General features: G+C 34.3%; 1 protein-coding gene across 1 annotated transcript in view; it reads right to left on the bottom strand.

Moving 5' to 3' along the window:
* Positions 1-591: 591 nt before the first annotated feature.
* Positions 592-19,174, bottom strand: part of LOC150105836 (myelin regulatory factor-like) — a 38,499-nt gene continuing 19,916 nt past the window's right edge. Inside the window, exons 16-17 of the mRNA XM_090394576.1 lie at positions 19,016-19,108; positions 592-690 (exon numbers count right to left, since the gene is read on the bottom strand). Coding sequence (XP_090250702.1) covers positions 592-690; positions 19,016-19,108 — 192 coding nt within the window. The remainder of the gene's footprint in view (positions 691-19,015; positions 19,109-19,174) is intronic.

Genomic DNA, 19,174 nt, shown 5'->3' with positions numbered 1-19,174 from the left:
TAACAGACCGCATCGTAAGAAAAACAGCTGTTTTAATTGCTTCTGAAGTGTTATCTGAGTCGGAAAAGTGTGTGAGAGATAAAAGAGTATACCAAATACGCGAACGTTTGTTTTTCATTGCTAATAAAGCAATTAATCGCGTGCACGAATTGCTTAACAAAAGATTGGACATCTTAGTAGAAATGAAGAAAATGTTAGACGCGCAAAAATCTAACATGCAGTCTCAGAATGATGGCATGGCTCTCATTATGATTGCCATTTTGGAAGTTTTGACGAAACAATTGACTCGTATTCAGTTACCTCAACAAATAATTGTCTTCTATAATCCTTATGCGGAATTCGTACTGGCTTTTGCTGAATCTGGACGCGTGGTGAATGCTCGAGTAGGTTATGAGTATTGTGAACAAATATCGAATTTTATGAAAGAGTTGAAAGAAATTTTGGAGAATAATTTAGATGATATCGTGAAAACAAGAGATGCAGCAAGGAGCTTAATAGATAAAGTATCAGAATAGGCGACACTGATTAAAATTATTTTGGGGTTATTTTCTTGTGGACTCAGGAACAAAAGAGTATTTTTCATGCTCTCTGTTAACGTGTATTGAATTTCAAACTATTTTTGTAGCACATTTTAAAATTGATTGCGTGCAACATTCTTAATATTACTCGAACCAAATGAGAAGTACTAATCTAACAATAAGAACAAGTTATTTTTAATTTTTTTATGAAATAGCTGAAAATAAAATTCCTCTTTATCCAAGTCATAAATATCCTTTAGATATTTTTTTGAGATATTTCTATCTATATAATACTTTTACCTTTTATCACAAATCACTTAAACCTCATCAAATGAATTTATAGAAAACAGAATTACGGTCCTTCTTTTGTCGGGGAATGCTTCGCGGAAATCTAATAATGTTTATTATTTGATTGTCTACGGTTGTTGTTGTTGTTGTACTGAACAGTAAGATACTTTCTGATTTTTCCGACATCCTAATGAATGTAAGAATTCAGCAACAACTATCTGGAAATTCTACAAGATTTTACTGGACCACAAACTGACAGCTGGTTTAGGTTCGCTTAAAACGTAAATTATCGATGCCCTGAAGAATTATCATTGTGACTAAAGATAAAATAAAAGACTTTAATTTTTGCATTTGGTTTAGTTTGGGTAAATAGATGACTTAAAAAAACACTGCTTTGAGAGAATGGTTCCTTGCAAAATTTTATCAAGAAGTATCTTATTCCCACATTACCCAATGTGTACTTGAGGGTGTATATGTGTGTGATTCTGACACTTGTCCAGAACGTTGTGTATTTTTTATTAGATGGGTGTGTTATTACATACAGAATCGGGAAGGTGTGTCACTTTCAAGAAAAAATCCACGGATGCCTTTTTGTTCCCCAGAGTAACAAGAACTATTGTTACTATGGATGAGTGGATGAGATGGCAGAAGGAGTGGAATTCTTTAATATATGTATATTCCTTCCATCTTCGTCTACATAGTTTGCCTTTCTCTGTAGCATGCTACCGCAGCTTGCATCATTCTGTCATTTGCTTAGGCTCTTCCGAGTTTGTTTGGACTCATTTCCAGCCAATTTTACACTGTAAATATTTTGGGGGACTCTGCGTCCGCTCATCTTCTTCATCATCTGCATTTTTCTCTTTTTGATTCTTTCTGGCTTCTAGCTCTATAAAGTCTCCATATGATAGCGTATCTTCCACAGCTTCCCCCCCCCCAACTAATCTCTATCTTCATTTTTAACCTTCAGTTCAACTCTTCAGCGTAGCAGCACTACGTTTGTCACAAATCTCTTGTAAGGCTTTGTCGAATCCTTTGCATATATGGATTCATATGCTGTGCTGTCACCTCACTCCATGCTTCATCTGTAAGACATTATATTCCTTCGAAAGTCTGAAAGGGTTTTCTCACCTTTAGTAGCAATAATAGCTTGAGCAAAAGTATTTCTTAAATAAATTTCATCAATGAAGCAATAACTTGGTCATGGGGTTGTAGGAGTGAGACAATATTCAGTGAATGTGTTGATAGGATGGATGCCATAAGAACAAGTGGTTGTAAGTCTCATTCATCGTAAGTAGAAGACTGTGCGTGGGGGGGGGGGAGTTTCTTCCAGATCAAAAACCCAACTGCGTACATCAGTCATCGACTGAAGAAATTAAAAAAAAAATGTAGAAAATGTTCCAGTTACTGACTACAAAAACATTCTTCAGGAAAGGGTTCTCTTAATCATACGCTACGTAAGAGAACCAATACACAATAGATTCTAGTGGATTAACATCAAAACTGTCAGGCCAGTCAAAAATGTTACCCTCATTTTTTTCAAACCATGTTATAATATGACATGTTGGGTATGTTGAAAGAGACGAATTCGTTTCATAAAACTGCAGTATTGTAGAAAGCATTGCATTATCTAGAAGTGCTGCATGTTCATCAGCATTCCTCTTTCTTATCATCACAACCCCAAAAGATCAGAACCAATGTCAAACAGCTAAGCCATAAAACTTCAAATGGGATGATTCACTGCATAACAAAAGGCTTTCATCAGGAATCTGCTACACCCATATTCACATATCTTATCCTATCCTCCATATTACGCACTTCCAATCACCTTCGCATTCCAGCCAAGATGGTCTCTACCTGTGTAATCTGTGCTGCAGACTGAGTGACTCTTTAACTGTCTTACAACTAACCTGACCTTGTAATAGAACTTTAACTCCTGGTTAATATCCCCCCCCCCCCCCCCATCATACTGTTCATATTTTTGTGCCAGTCTTCCGATCACCCTTTGATTAATGGGTGTTCATTTCCTGGTGCATTTTTTTTTTTTTTTAACTGAGATATCAAATTCGTTCACCTAATGAGAATGTTGCCTAAAGTTCATTTTGATTTTGGATGACAGGCTTGTAGCAATGCACAATGGATAGATCGGTGATTATGGTATCCTATGATAACGTCTCCTAAGTTGTTTTCAACATGCCAATGACTGGCAGTCTGCAGATGCACTGAAGACTCTGGTAGGGGAGAAATATTACTGTTTGCCTTATGCAGCAGTATAGGACGCAGATGACGACGGAATCCACTATGATTATGGTTTCATTTTAAATGAGTGGGCACAATAATCAGAATAGGCAGTGATAAACTATTGTGCTTTATCTACTTGCTTCGATCCGTGCTTCTTTTTCTTTCATGAAGCATTCGTCCGTTGGTTGGGAAGACCTAGGTTCAAACCCGTGTAGGATAAGAAGAACCTTCATAAGAACTTCTTCATCTGACAGTAAGTTAGCCCATCTCAGGATGTGGCAGGGTTTTCCCTTCTGTAATAATAATAATAATAATAATAATAAGGGCCGTCTCCAGATTAGATCGTGCCCTGAGGCAAACAATTAAATATCGCCCCTGATGGATTATAAGACAAAAATATAAGAACATCTCCAATTGCTATTTTGTTTTTATTACAAGAGAAACATGAATGCAAAACGATTACATAATAATATTAATTAAATGTTTGCTCTACGGGGATATCGCACAATAAAACTGTTTTTAAGGTCTTCTAAATTTAAATTATAAGCAATGTTCGCTCTATCGATATTGTGCTAGACCAACCAATCTTTCTTGGGTCATTGCTGTTCGCAAATTATTTTTAATCAGTTTAAACTTGGAAAAACTTCTTTCCCACTTGCTACGCTAACAGGAATTGTTAGCGTAGCGACGGCTCCTACGCAATATGGCTGAAAGAGCGTCCTTATTAAGCCGCGGCGTGGAGCAGGCTGCCTCTATGCTACATCCTGTCGAAGGCACTAATAATAATAATAATAATAATAATAATAATAATAATAATAATAATAATAATAATAATAATAAAGCAAACTGACCAGAAGAATCCACTACTTAACAAGCCTTTGTGCTTCTGCAGGAACTTAACACACTCTAAATCATAGGTTTCCGGAATATGCAAAAATAAATTAAAAACTTACAGAAAAATATATAAAATTTATTAAAAAATGGGGAACAAATTCTTAGCCTACCCACAGTACAAATATATTCTAGGTTTACTTTCGTGTTTACACATAAAACAATACCCCCCCCCCCTATCTCTCTGTCTCTGATTCTTTTTTTTCCCCTGGAATAATCTCACTCGATTTTTGTAAACCATGTCGTCATTGTATCCCTCCATTCCTGATCCAATAATTTTCTAAAAAAAAAAAAAAAAAAAGAAAAACTACACGAAATGAAATGTAAGAGCAGCCTAAGCATTCTTCTGTTATTTAATTTTAAAGTGTAATAATCCATTATTCGAGCCAGTCACTCTGAAATCATTCGTCTGATTTTTAATTTTCAATTAAAAATCAGACGAACTTAGAAAAAAGGTTGTAGGATCAAGTGGTATTCTGTTTTTTTTTTTTTTTTTTTTTGAAAAATGGTGCAGTATTAGGTAAGTGTACCAATGGCAAACAGATATCTTTCGTATTTTCCAAAAATTTAACTCGCATTTCATTAATAATAATTTGCCCGTCATTTTATGAGGGGGTTAGGAGCTTATTTTAAATTTATATTAGCAGAATTTTTAAGCAAGGTGTTTATTTATTTTTGTAATTATGAAATATACCTCGAGAGCTTCAACATGTCTGTGAAAGTAATGTTAGTCGCAATAAAAATACACCAAATTTGCGAATCAAATATTTTTATTTTCACATAAAGACGGGAAAAACAATAAATCCCTATGAATAATTTTTTTTGTTTTTTTTTATATCTGTTCTATCACAAGACATAACAATGACTAATGTATAAAAGTAGGCATAGCTAAAGGATAGACAATTCACAGCACTGGACACATCAAACATATAACAAATCCCATATACATTTGTGCCAAGTAGTTACAATTTGTTCTGTGATCTTTGTTCTGTAATGAATTGAGCTTGATTTTACATCCAGATATATTTACAGCAATCTCTTGAGCTTTATCTGATCTTTAAGGCAAAAAATAAGGCTATAGGTACATGGGCTAATTAGCAGCAGGTACCTTGGTCAGAGGATGAGCAAGTAGTTAAACTGCAGAAACACAGTCCAACATATTTGTAATACTTAATAATAAGAAAGGAAATATATCAAAATATTAATAAGAAAAGTAAATGTAATAAACATTCTATTTGTTTCATGTGCTGATTGCCGAAGCGGAAGTTCCTGACTCGCTCCCTCTGGCGTCATTTGCGCACAAGGTAAGAACGTAAGAACATAAAAAAAAGTTACTTAAGTCTTTTAATTTTTCATATAGTTCTGAATATTTGATAATTTATTTCTCCGGGAAACCTGTATGCTATTGTGAGAAATCTACTGCTTTATTATTTGCATAATATGCAAACGATTTGCTTAACTGGTTATGCTGGCAAACAAAGCAATAACGTAACGGGGATTAAGTGTTTGTTCATAAAACGTAAATATCCTAGCATTTAGAATTTAACCGGAAGTGATTGTATGTTTCCTCAAAACGCATCCAGAGGGCTGTCGCAGTCTTCAATTGAGTATATTTATCATCTTATTTAAGTATAGATTTCACTTCAATTATCTAAATATTTGTTTCTGAAACTTGTTAGTTAATTGTGACAGTATATAAACCTCGAAAATTTTGTCACGACAGACTGAGAGAGAAAAAAAAAAAAAAAAAAAGAGAAAGCGAGATATTTTAAAACGTTTCTTTTCGATAAAGAAATTTCAGTGGCGCTATGAAAAATATACAAACTCTTGCAAATATAGGGTTCTGTATATTTTCTATATTCTTTATATGAATGATATGAATGTTCTTTTTGAATACTAACTAAAGAAATATTTCTTTAAAATATAAAATAATCCACATTTTAATCTTTATCTTTCTTTTGTCATGCATTCATGTAAAGGTTCCAATTATAAAACCATCCGACTGTGATTGAATGGAAAACGAATTATTAATATATGAACTAATTCGGTAAGAATACATTGTTCATTGAGAGTAGATTGGACTAGTCTGACTAAACATTACAAATTTTCAATCATTTTAAAAGAACCTACTTTTATATGAATTCTCTTTAAAAAAATAATAAAATCGATACTAAAAGTTTTAACATGGCAGTTTATTCAAATTTTAGTCAAAAATGAATTCGCAATTCTGTGTGTGTGTGTGTGTGTGTGTGTGTGTGTGTGTGTGTGTGTGTGTGTGTGTGTGTGTGTGTGTGTGTGTGTGTGTGTGTGTGTGTGTGTGTGTGTGTGTGTGTGTGTGTGTGTGTGTGTCACTAAGAATTATGCTAATACTAATATTAAATATCAGTCGTTTTTTTTAAACCAACCTTTTATACACTCTGGTTAACACAAAATCTTATCTACACAAATGTAAATAGAAGTACTCTCTAAAATCTGATTAAGATTCATGTAAGCTTTACTGGAGAATATCTCCATAGCCTTCTTTATGGTAATATAAATCACTTAAAACATGCCAGCAAAAATTTCTAATAAGTTCATGATCGGCATTAAAAAACTCAAAGAAAGTGATAAAAAAAAGGGGAAGAAAACGTATTGCACTATAAACAAATTAGGAAAAATCATATATATAGCGGGTACAACAGTGTAGACCATTATTTGTTTGTTCGATGTAAGACTCTATTGCCCTACTGTTTCAAAGGGATGTTCTCAAAATTAAAAAAAGAAAGAAACTATACTCGACTCGGCATATTTCGAATTTTTCTCACAACATACGAAACCTTTGGTATCCAAAGGAAAAGCTATATAAAATCTCTTGTCTAATTTGGCTTCCCAAATGTAGTCTAGGAAATATGTCAACAGAAAGACAACGACAGCAGCTATGGCATCCAACAAAGAAAAAAAAAGCATGAGAATTTTTATATTTTAATCTTGCTTTTACAATCAAATGAGAATATTTGAGATTCTTAATATCCAGATATCTGAACATATATAGAAATAATGTTAAAACTTTTTACTTACACATAAAATAGCCGTGCTCACATGGGGGAGGAGGCAGGAGTTTTTCCTGCAAAACAGGCAAACCAACTGGAAAACACGCAATTTAAAGACATAATGTATTGACCTCATAGCCTTAGCTGCTTTGAACGTATTTCCAACCAATCTAATCTCTAACCCTCCCTCCACACACACGTTATAGATCTGAATTTATCGAATGGACCACTGAATTAGAAAAATATTATTGTCAAATAAATAATGCGTTTGTGGTGTGACGAAATAATCAATTCGATTTCTGTCAGTACTCTTAAAATTTAATTTGGTTCGACTTTCTCGAGTTGTATGTATTCCAAATTGAAAAACTCACACTCAGGTTTACATGAAACATTCTCTCTCTCTCTCTCTCTCTCTCTCTCTCTCTCTCTCGTGTGTGTGTGTGTGTGTGTGTGTGTGTGTGTGTGTGTGTGTGTGTGTGTGTGTGTGTGTGTGTGTGTGTGTGTGTGTGTGTGTGTGTGTGTGTGTGTGTGTGTGTGTGTTATAATGGTTCTTTCATCAAGGACAAAAATAAGAATCTTGCATAAAGAGGATTCACTAGTATTATATTATGACTAATAATAAAATATATTACATTATCTTCCATATTTTCAGAGATCTCCAAAGGAGAATAAGGAATTTAATCCAGTTAGTATATTAATATATCTTTTTTTCTGATAATTATGTCTGTAATTTATAATTGTAATGATTCTCTATATACACTTTTATTGCATTTATACATAACTACATAATACTTGAGGTTATCAAAATAAATAGGGGAGCAGATAAATCGGATATCTCATAACTAATATCTGTATAAATCTAATTGCGGGATAACAGACGAATAATTTACAATAAATTTGAAGAGATAATTGCTTTTTTTTTTTTTTGAACAGAGAATAAACATACATACAAAAGAAAATATACACGTATATAGCTGACAAACTTTGATCCTACATATATGAATGAACCTGTATTAAGCCAAGTATATTTCTGTAATTGTTCTGTAATACAGGTTCGATTTGACTTCATTCACAAGACTATTTTGATTTATTCTCTATCTGTATCGAGCAGTTACTCTGCGTTTAGTCAAAAATCATTTAAGTTTCACAGTCGATTTTTCTCATTTTAAGTCGTTCTCAAAACAGAGATGTTTTGAGATATTGATCATCTAGGAACGAGGTAACATACAATACTTATTTTCGTTAATGGCATAATAAGGAGTTTAGTTCAGATTTCAAAAAATATTCTAAAACCATCAATCCAGTATTTCTGCATAATATTCTTTTTTTTCCTTTTTTTTCCTTTTTTTTCTTTTTAAGAATGATAAATGTGAAGAACAGAGATTGTAGTCACTTATTTAATTCTAAGGAGTAATTTCGTTTTGGTCATCCAAATATCTGTCCACAAAATTCTACAAAATTTCAGTAAAGAAAACTAGCATTTTCTTAACTGGAAATATAAATAAAATTTTGACATCGATTCGGTGTCATTTACAAAATTGAATGGTTAAATCTATGAGTGTTGATAAGTTGATTTCACGAAAATATCAAACAATTTTAAAATAATTAATGATTCGAATATGTTAACATTATTGTTAAAATCACTTTATAAATTTGTAATGTTATTATTAACGTTTTTGTTTCTTAAATCCATAGAATTTGTGTTTTCGTAGTAAATAATATTCAAAATTTATTATTATTATTATTATTATTATTATTATTATTTTCTTACTCATAGTAAATAATAATATTTATTATATTTTAAAACTTTTAATATACTTAAGTGTAATTTCATAGGGAGCGTAAATAGCACCTTGTTATCAAGTAAAATTGATTTTCTGCTGTTTTCAACGAAGGGAACCAAACGACAAGCATTTTCGCTGAAAAGAGAGATTTCCGATTTAGTCCTAGTGACGCACAGCAAAATGCTTGACCATTAAACTAAGTTGAAGCAAATTATATTATTTATTGTAAATATTATAACCATTTCCATGCATTAACGAAATTTAGATGATATTAAAGTTTTGAAAAAGTATTATTATATTTTTAAACCTACATGCTTGCCTTCAAAGTTTAAATGCTTTATCCCCCTTTTTTTTTATTTCTTCGTTAATGCTTTTTTGTACATACTTAAATGTAGTCTAGCGAGAATTATCTAACTTATAGAGCATTTTATAGTATGATTTTTCTTTGCATAGGCAGTCTATAAAATGTAAAAATAATATATAAATATCACGAGTTTGATAATATGAATATCTACTGATGTCTTTTGTGATATTTCAATCCCTGGTGGTAATTAACTTTTTTTTTCTTTCTTTTTTTTTTTTTTTTTGCTTTAACATGAGCAGTTCTTGTCAGAAAAATACTATTTAATTGTGCTATTGAAATTATTATTGTAAAATAAAGTAATTATTAGAAGGGACACCCGCACAGATACGCAGTGTTCAATTTGGCGATTCGTATTTTGTTTTGTTTTCAATTCCTCAAATATTAGAAAGGGGAGGGGGATCTGGTACCAATAAATTTTATCTACATATAATGGCTTTGAGCAGTGAGAAAGTTGACTGGATCTTATATTCGCATGTTTGTTCGTTTTCATATATATAGCCATTTCTGCGCGAAAAACACACACACAAAAAATACTAAAATAATCACAATAAGGTAGCATTTACAAATAGACAAAGGACGCAACAAACGAATGGACATTAACACAACGACAGAATGCATGATGAAATATTTGTTCAGTTATGTATAGAATTCTGATTCATTCTCATCAGAAGTGCTGGCAATGTACAATACTTTTATAAGTGCAATGGCGGCCCCAATGAGAAGTGAAAATTCAATGCACACTCATTCTCATGAGGCTCTAACAACCAACAGAATATCATACAATTAAAGCTACAAGCGAATCTTCAAAGCTTATTTAACAATTATACTCCCATTAAGCTGTTAGTTTCATTTACTGAATAACACACAGTTTGGAGGTCATTTCTAGCTAGCTGCAATAGTGACATCTGGTGTAAGCAATTTATATACTTGGATTTCTATTCGGCGTAATTTTGACTTCGTAATTATGTTTGATGTTATCTTATAGTTATTTGCATATATAAATATTCCTTTAAAAATAGCTGTAAGAGTATTCTAATACATCAAAAGTCCACTAAATTTCCAGTAACCTAATTCAATTTTAAATATTATTTCGCAATTTTAATGAACTTAAGTAGTTCACCTTTATAACACTAGATGTCACCATTATAGCACTTGTTTAATATATATATTTACTTTAATTCAGTCGACTTGCTTGTACTAATCCATTTCTTTTATCATCAGTATTTGGAGTATATATATTATAAATGTTAAACTCCACCAGCAATAAATTATGTCTAACATTTTTTTGGTACTCTTGTAAATAAGATGTACTAATAAAATGGACGGGTCGCTCTGGATAAGTACGATTGGACGGTTGCAAAGGCGCAGCTAGATACGTAGGACATCTTTGCTGTATTGCAGTTATGTAGGGGTAAAGGAGGAAGAAGCACAAAAGCGGAACATTGCAGTTAAAAGGATTGCACGATATGAAATGTGTCTGTGTGGATGTGTGTCTGCATTTGAAAATAATAAAATTGTCTCCTTTTTTTGCTGCATTTGCATGTGAGGGTTCTCCTCCGTTATATCACTTGAATGTATTGAATAGATCAAATTGCGTTGATTTCCAATGTTTCAAGAAATATAACAGGTATCGTCCTCCAATAATGTGCGAAGGCCGGACGGAACTAGCTTCAAAGTTCATCACAAAAAAATCACATGCAAAGTTCGGCCTCCACAAATGTCCAGATGTATACAGAATTCACAGGCAGTTTCTGTTGCTAACGTAGAGGGCCATGCTATAAGTAAATGGTGCACTTTGGACTCCTAAATTCGAAATAAAGCAATTTAGCCTTCGCACTTTCTTAAAGCCATCTTAAGACCAAAAAAAAAAAAAAAGAGTAAATTGGTCCAAGACACACCAAAGATCGGAGTGTTCGTATAGTGACACTTTTGTCATAGTCTCTTTCTTCTTAAGGGATGTCACTAGAAAAAAATTATCACAGTTCGAAGAATGAAGCAACTTTGTACTACACGTATACACAGGCTGCTGCGATCGTTTCGTAGTAGAGCATTGCACTAAATGGATAACACTAGTTCGAGTAAAGGACTTTCATTTATCACACTTCCGATAGAAATCTAGGATGTATTCGGTGACATCATCAGTCCGCGAACAGAGCTGTAAAAAAAGATCGAAAAAGTGAGATTGGGAAACAATATCATTCGTTCAAAAACAATTTAAATTAGGAATACACGAAGTATGTCATAAGTCCAAAATGTTATATTTATAACATTATCTTGTGGAGTTATTTCATTTTTATTCTTGATGTAATAGCATTTGATATATCTGCATATATATACTCGTATGTTACCGGGAATTCATTAGTTTCTTCTTTTTTGTTGTCATGTTGTTGAGTGTTTTACACTTTTGAAATTAATAATTTAAATTTCAGCTCAGGTAGAGTTCCAAGGGAGTGGAAAGAGGGCAAAACAATTCCTTTGCATAAAGGAGGTTCTAAGACCAGTAGCAAATTATAGACCAATCAGTATCTCAAGAGTGATGGTAAAAGTACTAGAAACATTTGTCATAAAGAGAATTCAAGAATGGGTAGATAAAAATATGATCCTGTATGGGGGTAAACATGGCTTTGTGAGGGGTCGTTCAGGGCCTTAGTAGTCTACTGACTTTTTATAATAGAGTAAGCTGAGTTGGATAATGGAAATGATTACAATGATTTTGTTGGATTTTGCAAAGGCATTTGACAGAATACCACATGGAACTCTTTTACGCAAATTAGAAAATATGAGAATGGATATGACACTGGTTAAGTGGGTAAGAGGGTGGCTGCTGGACAGATATCAAAAATAGTATATGGAGGGGGCAGAATTAAGACGAAAACAGGTGAACAGTGGTGTGTGCTGCAAGGTTCAGTGCTGGAACCATTGCGATTTAATTTTTACATAAATGATATAGGAAATACCGTGAAAGGAAATATTCAGTTGTTTGCTGATGATGCGAAATTAGGTAGTGTAATAGTTAGGCTGACCATATTTCCTTGAGACAAAAACGGGACATTGGGATGACAAAAACAGGACGAGGTTTATGGAATGTTCTGTATTCATGCAAAAAGTAAGATGATAAAAAAAAAGTTTTCTTACATAAACATATTGAGCTTACCATTATTCTTCAGTTGACAAAACTCATAAAAAAATGTAGGTAGACGTAGAGGAAGATTGTATTTCACCACGATCGTACCATGAATATTTCTCTGATGAAATGATCTTGAACAGCATTTTTCGGTCTTTCAACACCTATCATAAAACTTCTCACACTCCATCACACAATTTTGTCTTACAACTTAGCCTTCATTGGCTCAACACTTAATCTAGATTTCTCCTTTGACCACATACTGTTCATAACAGAAAATATTCTCTCAACAGGTGCTGTACTTCCTGGAAGACAAAGAACACTCTCTACAATATTACAAAATTCTTAAAGTCTATGCGTTTTTTGCCCTTTTCAGAAAAAATCTGTACCCATCTATCAGCTACAGGAACGTTTTCTTTATTCCATGTATCCAACTGCCTCGCAATTATAGATTTTATGAGGGTCCACTGATCGAATACACGAGTTTCTTCTGTTTCTGTGCGTGTGATGAGTTCCTCGTTTAGACCGTCCTGTATTTCTTTCCATTCAGCTTGTCCGGTTGAATAAATTTGAATTATTTCTGGAGATCATCATTAAAACTGCAGTTTCGCCTCTTTGACATTGCAAGGATAGACTTAATGCTTTAAAAAAATAAGACTTAAAACTTTAAAAAATATGAAATTTAAACCACCGTCATTGAATATCAAAGCCACCGGTTAGCATACAGGCAAAACAAAAACTAACGCAGAACAGACGCCGCGTCTGAAACGCGCAAGTGTTGCCAACATGTAGTTTTTATTTTCTCTGAATAAATCGCTGCAGATCTCGATATTTATATCGAACAATGCGACTCCATGGTTATACAAATTACTGGTATCCATGATATTGATATACGATTATAGGTTATGAATAATAATTTATGATTGACCAATATTAAAGTATATTTATAGTTTTTATTAAAAACGGGACAAAATTGGCATTTTTATTAAAACGAACGGAACGGCAAGGAAATATGAGGGAAAAAAAACGGTACTGTCCCGTTCAAAATGGTATGTACCTTCAGCCTTGTAATAGTTAATTAAGGTGATGCGGAGAACTTGGAACGATTTAAATAGGCCGTCAGCATGTGCAAAAGATAATGGGTCTCAGTTTTGTGGAGAAATGTAAAGTTATGCATTTTGGAATAAATAGATTACAAGTCATATATCGTATTGATGGCCTGTACTCCAGTAAATTGATGAAGCTAGAAATTTAGGGGTGGTGGAGACAGAGAGTTAAAGTTTAGAGGACATATTACTAAGGTAGCCCATAAGTTTACTTTGCTATTGAAGAACACATTAACATGTTGAGAGATAAGGAAGTTGCTATTGGTCTTCATAAGGCCTTGATACGCCTACATCTGGATTACTGTGCTCATGTCTGGTCCCCCTGGATTTCTTGGGGATGAGGAAGAGGTGGAAAGGATTCAGAGGCGAGTGACCAAGATGGTAAGTAGCTTGTGGAATGTTCCCTATGAGGATACATTTGGGGAGTCTGGATTGCAAAATTTGGTTGATGGGAGAAAAAGAGGAGATGTGATGGAAACACAGTTGCTTAAAGGGTTTTATAGGATTGATGCAGGGGAAACATTTCGGCACTTGGCTAGAGAAACTCAAGAGGTTCATCCTTGGAAATCGAATAAGGGTGTGGTAGTATGGGTGTGAGGACTAAATTTTTTAGCTTCGAGAGTTGTAAATGAGTCGAATGGGTTGCTAGACTCAGTTGTGAGTGCTTTATCTATTAATGGGATCAAGGAGAAGTATGATAAATTGGATCTCCCGCGATGAATCTTCAGAGTCCAGGGACGTGCCTGTATAATAATAACAATAATAATCATTAGTATTACATTCACTCCTTCGAGCATTTCAGAGCATCATTATGAGCCTTCAGAATAGAATAAATAAATAAGAATCTAAATAAATCCGCTAACTCCTTCTATTCTCCAAAAGGAGTAGACAAGGCTAATTAACCAAAACTAACTTTCTGCAAATCGACGAGCAACTAATCTCCTCTAATGTTAGCCTTCATCGAAACTAGTTCACGGCTATGGAAATGTTCCCCGAAATATCCCACGCTAAAGTAGAAATGATGAAGCCATGATGTTTGCTATCGTCGGATAACTGTTATGAACAGCTTCTTTTATGCATTCCAAAGACGTTCAATGGAATTATGATAGAGTGGGTTTGAGGTGGGTGTGGGAAAAAACGAATTAAGGTAAACTCATTATCACGTTCCTATAGCCATTTCTAGACATTGCGTTCTCTGTGATATATTCCATTATTGTTATCCTGTGGTTTGTATGCACGATAAATAGTTAATATGAATGGGTGTTGCTCGTCAGGTTGGCTTGGTGGACAGCATCTTTGCTTTTCAAGATATAAGATGCAGGTTAGACTCCCATGTAGCATGCATTTGCGATTGTGTTCAGATGATAGAAGAATTTCGTCGCATATTGTGAGAAGAGTACTATTCTTATTGGGGACTTATAGTGGCTGGAAAAAGTTTGTGGAGTGACAGTCTGTAGTGACCAAGCGTGCTTGACCCATATGTTATTGTCACCATCCCCTTGTTCCCTAATAAAGGTGTGATGAACACTTCCATTCCATAACAGGAAATGGGATTCATCACCCCTTTCTCAGCTCCTCTTGTGTTCGGTGACGTCCCTTGGCTGCAATTGCTTTTGTTGACAAGCATCATCTTCTCACTAGATTGGTGGTAATTCACTCTCACAGTGTCCAACATGTGCATTTGTGTATGCCGCTTCGCAGTTTTGGGTTGTGTACAATACAGTCATTTAAACTAATTGTTTCAATCTATTTGTCTTTGCGATCCTTCATATGACTGTCGTATCGTTGATCAGATGTTTCCGACCATATTGCATTGATATCGTTACCCTAGAAGACCAAACAATATCCCAGCTGACTCCCACTATCGTCCCCTGTTCATCGTTCAGGTATTTTCCCATTATTGCACACATCTGAGTGTAGATATTCTTTCCCATATGCAATGCACTGCCAAGTATCTGCTATGATAGTTATTAGTTGTGTGAATTCCATTTAGCATAGGGATAAAATATAAATAAATCCGCTAACGTTTTCTGTTCTCCAAAAGGAGTAGATGAGGCTGATTAACCATAACTAACTTTCTGTAGATCAATGAGCAACTAATCTCATCTAATGTTAGCCTTCGTTGAAATTGGTTCAACGCTATAAATAATTGTCATGGTCATCCATGGAAGAGAGCATGGCAGACATCTTCCACCATCTAGTGGTCAATAATCCCAACACCATTTATTATTGTCTGAAATAGTGTGAGTTCTATAGTTGATTTTCTTGAGTTTTGAAGTCAAAATCCCTTAGTTTTCTGGAGAAAAAGAAAAAAAACAATGCCAAAGATAAACTAACTCAGCGTGGGACTGAAGAGGTTTAGAAAAAGTTCCTCTAATCGTCAGAATAAAAAAACATGTGGTCTTTCTTCGATCTACACGAGCAAAGCAATTTTCACAGGGTTATAGGTACAAAACATAGGGGGATATCTCTGATATTTTGGCCACTGAGTGCATCCTACAAAAACAACGATAACCTCAAAATCAGACATTGAACAAAAGATACAAATTGGCAATAAACAAACTGAGAATGTAAACAAATTCACTTATCTAGGAAGCAGGTTGAGTCAAGATGGTCACTCAAAAACCGACATTAAATACCGAATTGCTAAGGCAACCTTGGCCCTACAGAAGTTAAAACCATTGTGGGGAGATACCAAAAATAGCAATCACAACCAGACTAAGACTAACTGACACCTTGGTGAATTCTATCCTTTTGTATGGTTGTGAGGCCTGCACTTTATTGAGGGAAGATGAGAGGAAACTTCTGTCTTTTGAAATGAATACTTACAGAAGACTTTTGAGAATTCCGTGTACCGCTTATGAAACCAATGAAAATGTCCGAAAACTGATTGATTCAACAGACGGGAGAAGGGAAAATATTCTGACAGTCATCCGAAGAAGACAGATGAAATGGTTCGGACATGTGGAGAGGGCTACTGGCATTCCAAAGCAAGCGCTAAAAGGAATCGTTCCGGGATCAAGGGTTAGGGGTCGACCTCGATTAAAATGGACTGAAAACATTAAAAAAAAATGGACAAATTCCTCCCTTTCTCAATTGACATCAAGAACAAGAGACCGAGATGATTGTAGGAGGCTAACAAAGAATATCACCTACCAGCCATGAGTGACCCAACGGTCCATTTAGGACTACGAGAGAGAAAGAAAGAAAGAGTGCATCCTATAGAAAACCGGATATAAGAAAAAAATAGTTCATTCTTAACTTACTGGCAGAATATAATTTGGATCCTGCTGTTGTAGATGAACAGTTACAATGTATATATCATATAATAAATATTATATTAAACCTTGACGAAAGTTCATGTTTTCACAATATTTAATTAATGTTTTTGTTATAACCGAACTTTGTAATATGAAACAATAGGAAACATTGGAATTTTCCCCAAATAGTTCTGGTTGGTCTTATGGTTAATCTGAAGCAAGAGGACCGCGGAGCATCTTTATCTCAAGTTGTTTATTTTGGGGAAGAGGAAAGGTGAATCCTTTAGTAACCGGCAAATAGAATTCCAACCTAGGTTTTTTCCAATAAAAAGATGAGGATTTTGCCAATTCCATAGTCGACAAAATCGATAGTATAAAATGTTATTAGTGAAATAATAATAATAAAAAAAAACTCACGCACTTCCATCACTGAACTTAAATTGCTTTTTTTTTTCTTTCTATAGGCTTACTATCATTTACTCACTACGATTATTTACAAGAACACAGTTCCTTGTTCTGTGTTCTATGAGAAAGCAAGCAATTTTAATACAATTTTGGAAGATTTTGCTGAAGAAAAGCAAGAACGTTTTTTTATAAAATTTATTTTCTTTGTTTTAATAAAAGTATAATCTATAAATGTATTATTTATATTTCACCCTATTATCTCAAATTAAGGAAGCCACCAATGATCACAGTCGGTGCCCCGCATTTGCATAACGAATCTCAAAAGAAATATTTTTGTAACGCCCTCAAAATGCACAAGCTCTTTAGAATTCCAACACCAATTTTTTTATACAAAAAAAAATGATAGTAATGTTCCTTCTCTCACATATATTAGGTCTAGTGACCTGTTACGTTCGTATTAGGCATGGCCTGTTACGATTCGAAACCGCGACCGCTTCGAGGATAAGATGGTTAGTGTCTTCTGGTGTGTCTTAGGTCTGTAGATGCGTGTATTCACAAAGCCTGTTTGCCTGTTCTGGGGGGACGAAAAAATCCCGAGTTTCCGGGTGAAAAAAACCCTACCTCCTTACGAGATCGGCTAACTCACCTTTAGTCGAAAGACACCAGATAGACGTTCCTCACTTCTTAGACGGGAATCGAATCCAGGTCTTCCCGACCAAAGGGCTTTATCTATACCCACTGAGCTACGGAGGCTCGAAAGTAATGGTAGTAAACTTTTGGGGGGGAAATGGCAATTTAAGTTCGATGCTGGAAGTGCATGAGTTATTATTATTATTATTATTATTATTATTATTATTATTATTTAGCTAATAACATTTTATTCCATCGGTTTCTGCCATTTCGTTTACAGCTAGTGAACGGTAGATTCCACTTAATGACATTGAAGACTCTCCGACAAAAAAAATAAGGGTTGTTTTTAAACTTGCGGGCGAAACCAGAGCACCATATGCGATGGAAGTTATGCAGATAGTAGTTTGGTGTTGATAACAAACATAGGAGGGAATAATGCTGGCCTCACGTTATCTTGGCTGCTAAAGTGTATCTCAATACGCTAGTCTAACTAGTTTTCTAGAGAAGGATGGTAACCGATTAACATCGGACCTTCATTAGTTATCCGCACGTCATCCTAGTAGATTTGCCTCTAGTGATCCATCATACAAAGAAGGAGAGTCAAAGGGTTGCCTTGATTAATATATCCACCCTAATTGAAGAGATCTAGAGGAAGAAAATATTGCCGATTGATTGAATTAATCGAATTGTTTTTTGAGTAGCTTGTACATTTAGCCAAGAAACGTCATGCGAATTTGTCACATATTAGAAATGGCAGCGTTGATTAATAGTGGTTGACTTAGTGCCCATCGTCATCTGGTGTTCATTGAATTTCAAACAGATGGGTAACGTGATTGATGGATTACGTGCCGTAACTGAATAGAAGAAGAAATAAGGTGCTTTGAATGTCGACTAAGTTCAATTTTTAATTAATTTTTATTCATTGATTAATTCGGTGTCAACTAGAAGGTGGGGTTTGTTTTAGAAAGATAGGAAAACATCCACACCTCTAGAATAATGAATTATAAGGCTGGTGATCTGCCCTTTATATGAGTTTTTATTTTATTTCGTTTCCTATGGAACTTCGACATTGTTATTTAAAAGATGACGTTAGAACTTGACGAAATGTTTTATTTATATTTCGGTGTTTATTCTTTTGACTGAGTGAGTATACCACAAAGGGTTATCAGCGTATGTCATGATCACGCCTACCTTCACGTCTTCTAAATTGATTATTACAAAAAAAAAAGGTACAGAAACTGTCTTTTTTTTTTTCTATTTTGGAATCTAATTTGCGAGTTGTAGCGCCAGACCTAATAGAAGAAATTCCTGTAAGCGCTTTAAAAATTACAATCAACATGTGATTACGATATGTCCCATCAAACATGTGGTTACTTGCCTGTATTGGACTGAGATCAGCAGAACCCACACGGAATTGATAGGAACTATGGGAATACACGCCTACAGGTAGTTTCCATATGCGAAGAATGTTCTGGAACAAGGAAAGAATAAAGAAAGAGATAAATAAATGGATGGATTGATACACAAATACATGAAA

The sequence above is a fragment of the Typopeltis vanoorti genome, chromosome 6 (genome assembly GCF_054136105.1).
Source record: "Typopeltis vanoorti isolate ZY-2024b chromosome 6, IOZ_Tvanoo_1.0, whole genome shotgun sequence".
Taxonomy (NCBI): Eukaryota; Metazoa; Arthropoda; class Arachnida; order Uropygi; family Thelyphonidae; genus Typopeltis; species Typopeltis vanoorti.
The sequence above is the reverse complement of the archived record's forward strand: the minus strand, read 5'-3'. Positions and strand labels throughout refer to the sequence as shown.